This window comes from Podarcis vaucheri (assembly GCF_965113315.1).
Source record: "Podarcis vaucheri genome assembly, chromosome: 9".
Lineage (NCBI taxonomy): Eukaryota > Metazoa > Chordata > Lepidosauria > Squamata > Lacertidae > Podarcis > Podarcis vaucheri.
Window position 1 is genome coordinate 29,432,464 of NC_138767.1, and position 6,201 is coordinate 29,438,664.

The following is a 6,201-nucleotide window of genomic DNA, read 5'->3' on the forward strand; positions in this document are numbered from 1 at the left end:
ATTTCCAGTCCCTAAGGTTGTAATATTCTTGCTAACCTTCGCCACAACACAGACAAAATTAAGTAGTTTATTGGCAGTAGACTCACCTAAGTAAATATAGGCAGCTATACAGGACACTTATGATACAAAGATCAGTTGAAGTTCTACTTTATTTTTTTATCCTACAAAATACAATTAAAAACATTCAGTCCACACTCCTGTAATAACCAGAGTGAGGAAATTCAGTCGCATATCAAATAACAGAATTTCAGCATTCATTCTTAGAAATATATCCACAGTATATTTAAGCTATGTACAAAGTATGTTTTCCCTGTTAGTTTTACTGGAACACAAAGGATCTATGCAGAATGTAATTACTATTTGCTAAAGAAGTTAAGAGGAAGCTTATGTACAGTCTTATTTGCAGAGTCAGGGGAAGCTGTCCTTTTTGTAGGCCACCATACTGTTGACTTTGTGTATTGTAGTTGTGAAGGAACGAAGACGAACTTCTTCAGAGTTAGCAATGAACTGTGGACCAGACTCTTCCCATTTTTCTGGAACAGCTAAGTCTTTGTCTGTGAAAATCAGCAGGTCAAATGCACCTGCAAGGAAAAACCCAGTGTTACTAGATTTATATTGCATGCCTATATTCTAAATTCATTTTTAAGGGTAGAATAAAATTGTATGCTTGTATTTAAAATTCAAGCACATTCATACTTTTTCTGTATTAATGCTGCAATAATACATTAATTGAACCAAATTAGGACTGGATCATTCATTCATATCCATCACTTGATGGCTAACTACAATATGTTGAAATTGGATTATCAGAACTGCAGTTTACTGAACGAGTGTTAACCAGATTTAGGGTCATTGTCTAGTTTTAATGCCTCCAAACAATTTTACTGATGCAGCCCACTACACTTACAGCCTTCCTTCCCATGAAAGACCCCATCTATGTTATGTCAACTTAAAGTGAGGTTACAAGGAACCAGACAGAGGGCCTTCTCGGTAGTGGCGCCCGCCCTGTGGAACGCCCTCCCTTCAGATGTGAAGGAAATAATCAGCTATCTTCTTTTTAAAAGACATCTGAAGGCAGCCCTGTTTAGGGAAGTTTTTAATATTTAATGCTGTATTGTTTTTAACACTTGATTGGAAGCCGCCCAGAGTGGCTGGGGAAACTCAGCCAGATGGGCGGGGTATAAATAATAAAATTATTATTATTAATGTGAATCACTTTCATTGAACTTTTGACAGCATTTTCTGCAAACAGCAGCAGTCTGCTTGTTTGAATTGCTGTGAAGTGTGAGTAAGCGGGCGGGATGAGGGTGATAAGCCTCTTCCCTTCCACCCTATAACTGTTCCTGCTATCCCACCCTATTTTCTTTCCAACAGGTGTTACACCTGATCTCAGAGCACCACTGAGAAAAGGCTGGGGAGAGCATGGGCAGGGAAAGGATACAGCACCATCCAGTTTGAAGAGACTATTTTGCAGCTGTTCAGCCCACTCAGATTTTATAAAATAATATGGCATCATCTGAAAATTAACTCATTGTTCACCTTATGCCAGATAAATTGTTTACATCCCTTAAATGTTTGGCAATGCACTTCTTTACAGAAATTCGGTTGTATGTGAAAATGTATCAAGTTGCAGTACTCATTTCCTTGCTCTGTAGCCTATACTATGAATAAGCCCCCAAATAGATTTGCTGCATTCTGTCAAGAGCATCAAGTGACAAGATACTTACATGTTGTTTCTAGTAAAGGAAGGAAAGTTACTGTGGCTGTTATCTGTCTGATAACAGATTTTATTTCATCCTGTATAGCTTTCTGAGATTTCTCTCTCGGTGCACTAAAATAGCAATCAAAAGCTGTCATTAAACAAGTCTGACATCATAAATTAACAAAGCTATTAGTTTTTTACATAGTAAATATCCACTGGTCCAAATTATATGCCATGTTTGGTGTGGTTGCTTTGCAGGTTTCCATTGCCTATGCCAGGGAGGCAGAACCATTGGCTTACAGGCCAAGTTAGGCCTGGCAGACCCTAAACCTACTCCACATCTGATGTCCTATGCAACACCAGAGGTGGGACAGGAACAATTAGCAGCCTTACAGTTACACTTCTGGCAAGCCCACTTCAGGCAGGTATGTGCTAGGCTATAGAATTTTGGACTTTTTACTCCAAGTGCAGTCAATACCTGACTATAAATTGTGGCTTGGTGAATTCAGAGCAGTGATGAAAGGGAAAAGCTTACTTTCGGTCACTTGATGTCATGCAATTGACAGGACATACCCATCTGTCAGAATGGTCCACGAGGGTGGGGTAGGGTGGCGGAGGTCAGGAGCTGGTCTGCCGGTCAAATCTTTTCCCCCACTCCTAGCCTACATCTATAGCATTTTACTTGTGTGCATTTGCTACTGACACCCCAGGCCTTAGAATGCAGTAGCTGACCACTTTGCAACGACAACCCTTGCTTTACTCATTTGCAAGCCACGTCTCCCCCTTAGGAAGTCCCCATTTTGAAGGAGGCAGCTACATATCTCTATATCCACAAGCATATCCATATCATCCATCTCTACAAGACAATTAAGTTGTCACCACAATTTACCATATGCTTTTTTGGGCCTGGGGTGAGGGAAGAGCACATTTTGAATACAAAGCTGAATAAATGCCTACATTTTGCGTTGTTTGAAACAATGGTGTTTGAATGCACTTACCTTTCATCCTTTGCAGCTTTGTCACATTCAATGTCAAACTGCCACCTTTCCAGAACTTCACTGGTTTCTTTACTGGAGATCACCACTACTAGCCGCTGAACTAGGCATTCATAGAGCCATTCTGGGAAAAAAACCAAGACGAAAAATAGCTTCCCAGAAGTCCCAGTGTTACACACCCTTAAAACATTTTAAACCACCTGAAATAAACACTACTACTGTCTTTCTGCAAACTATTAACCATACAGGCAACCTGCAGTTTATAGGATACACATGGTACACTTGATGTAGGAAGCCTGATGTGCAAGAATTATGCCAGAACTTCAACTAAATAAAAATTTCAAACAGTATTCCTATATAGTCAATCCTTGGCTCCCAAATGCCAAAAACCCGGAAGTAACTGCTCCGGTTTTCTCCATTGACTTTGCCCTTTGATCCTTGGTTGTCAAATGTTTTGGAAGTCGAAAGGTCTTCCGGAACAGATTACGTTCAACAACTGAGGTTTGACTGAACATAAATGAGGTGACTTAATTTTATACACGAGGAATGGCCAACTTCTGTATTCTTGGTAGTGGACCTGTTTTTCTAAATTGCTTGGGAGTCCACAGTATGTTTTGCCACACAAACTTATCTCCTTATATGGCTTCAGGCTTTACCAGTTGCTCCCATCTAGCAGTAGTGATTTCAGAGTTCTGGAACATATATGCAAGGTATATACAAATTACAAAGGTAATACAAATGTATTACCAACACCCATTATTGAGGTTGCTGCTAACTGCTCCCATCGTGAAAAAGGACTCTAAGAATAAAGGAGTGTTTACCTTTGTACTATCTTCTGGAGACTGCAGAAACAGCACTTCACTGATGCAAAAGCCCAATAAAGATGAGTTTATCTACCTTTCCATTTCTTTAAAAAGGAAGTGTCTGCTCAGCTTCAACTGATTCTCCAACTATGTCCCTTCCTAAAGAACACAAATCTGGCCAATTGCTGCATCCAGGTTAGATTACTGAAAGGAGCTGCCCTTATAAGAGCATTTAGAAACTACAATCAGTGCAAAATTTGGTGGCCAGAATACTTTCTGGTGCTCACTATTCAGATCATGTTACCAGTCTTATTCCATCAGCACTGCTTCCAGTTTGTTTCTAGGTCTAATTCAAGGTGCTGGCAGGACCCCAGTTGTGGAACCCTCTCCTACGTAAGTCTAACTGAACCTATATTTGATGGTTTTTAGGCAGGCAGACAATACATTTTTCTTCTGTTATGATTTTAAAGGTTAGTAATCCTGCTTTTCTGATGTCTGCCCTTTAAGTGATTGAATAGAAAAGAAACAAGAGGTGGCATAAGATTTTGCTGAGAGCACATAGGCACTGTCATCCAAAGAAAGATCTTGTATTCATCTACTTTGTGCAATTTTGACAACAATATTTTCTTTAAGGGAAACTGCTGAAAGTTTTAAAACTACGTTTTGGCCAATTTGTTGAGCTACTAGGGTCATTTTAAATTATTGTAAGTCTGAGGACAGGGACTGTGTTGTTTTCTTAATCTCTATGCAGTAATAAGAAAACTGTCAGGAAATAATAAAAAATACCTTTTAGCTGTCCCACCACATTGTTCAGATAATTTTTAAGTTCAGAGTCTGCAGTTACAAGCATAGTAAGTCCATATTTCTGAACACGTGTAAATGTTTCAGCAGGATAGATCCCACGCTGGTATAAGATACTGTTGATACCATATGCTAGAAGGGAAAAAAATATTCAAGTGTTAACAATACAAGGACCATCACCTTACTTTTAAATTCCTTCAGTTGCTTCCAGCAGAAAGCATAGCATGTGCCTGTTTTTATAAGTGGCAATCTTCTCTGCGGGGCAGAGATAATGGCTCAAGGGGCAGAGTTCATGCCAGGTGCCAAAGCTATTGGCCGACAAAATTGGAATTAGCAGTCTATTATTTTATTCTGGCTACAAACCAGTAGCACACATAGCATGGTTATTTTAAAGAGTCACCCTTTTTTCAACATACAGTTTAAAAGTTTAAAATGAAAGCAGATAAGGACTCTAATAATTGCACATGTGGTCATTTTGGTCAGGGCAACTTCTAATTTAATACTACAGTGAGTAGGTTAAAGCTACACTTGCCAAAAATCTTACATTGTTACCTTTAAAACGTAACTTCACATTGTTTATTTTTTAATGAAAGCAATCATCTTTAGACCTAAGTTTGTGTCGAAGGTTATTTGTACACCTCCAACTTTATGTTTGCTATCTGTATCATAATTTTTCCTTACACCTAGAACTGAAATTGCACAGCTCATAGAATACTTGATTAAATGATATCAGGTGGACTTATGCAAAATGTGAAACAGGTAATGCTGCTCTCTCACAATACTTCAATTAGATGAAGTAATATGGCAAGCGTTTGTAAATCAATGTCTACAAGGGCTTATGGCTGAGGGATACTAACTTGAAGGGAAGCTTAAGCCAAACCACAAATGCTCATAACTGGCCCAAGAGTGGACAAATTGGAATAAGCATGCTTATTTTAAAGAGTTACCCTTTTTCCGATATAAAGTTTAAAATGAAAGCAGATAAGGACTCTAAGGAGAACAGGCAGTGCAATCCAGTGCTTTTGTCCACAAAGCTGGGAAAACTCACCAGCGCGGTGCTACAGACGTGTGTGACTATCAACATCTAAAACAACCAAGTCTTGTGGTACCTTATATTTATTACAGCTATAAGCTTCTGTGAAGTACACAACCAAGGAGGTTGACGGCGCAATACTACAGGTGCCTGCTCAGAAGCACGTTCTTTTCAAGGGCGCTTACTCCCGGGCAAACGAGTGGAGCTCCTTACCTTGGAAAGCTACTCCACGCATAGCCATTAAGGTTTTTCTCTCTCTTTTATATTGCGATGCAAACTTTTGCTGGCACGCTGTGGGGCGCTATACCCTCAGCAACAGGATGTTTGTGTAAAGCAAATAAATCAACGTGGGGGAAAGTAAAGGAAAAGAGAAGAAAGGATGGCTGCCCTATGCTGCGTCCCGCTCCTTCCCCTCCAGCTCGGGCGCCCTCATTCCCTCGCAGCAGCATCCCCTCCTCCCGATCCTAAGCGGGCGTCCCTACTCGGAAGTAAAGCCCCTTGGATTCAGCGGGGCTTACTCCAGAGTAAGCGGCTCCCCTAGGAGCAGCCCGCTCAACCGAGTCCCTCCTCTCTCCTTTCCCGGCTAACTCACAGAAAAACTCGGCGACGATCTCGGCGCTGCCCCGCAAGGTGATGCCCTGCTCCCGGCTCTGCTGCTTCGCCATTCGAAGAGGACGAGGCGGCGACGGGGGTTGAGCTCGGACTCCGGGCGATCTTCCCGCCACCTGATTCAAAATCCAGTTCCGCCTGCTTCGCGTCGCGCGAGAGTACAAGGCAACAGAGGGCGCACCCCCGTTGCGCGTGCGCAGCAGGAAAAGGGGGGTGGGGCCAACAGCAATGCAAGCGTCGTTATCCCCGACGCCCGTG

General features: G+C 41.4%; 1 protein-coding gene across 1 annotated transcript; it reads right to left on the minus strand.

Moving 5' to 3' along the window:
- Positions 1 to 53: 53 nt before the first annotated feature.
- Positions 54 to 6,138, minus strand: MAD2L1 (mitotic arrest deficient 2 like 1). Its single transcript, XM_082238374.1, has 5 exons — positions 5,927 to 6,138; positions 4,287 to 4,433; positions 2,701 to 2,821; positions 1,728 to 1,831; positions 54 to 581 (listed from the first exon to the last, which is right to left on the minus strand). Exons 1-5 carry the CDS (start codon positions 5,997 to 5,999, stop codon positions 409 to 411), a joined length of 618 nt encoding a protein of 205 aa, XP_082094500.1. The 5' UTR covers positions 6,000 to 6,138; the 3' UTR covers positions 54 to 408.
- Between the last annotated feature and the right edge of the window lie 63 nt (positions 6,139 to 6,201).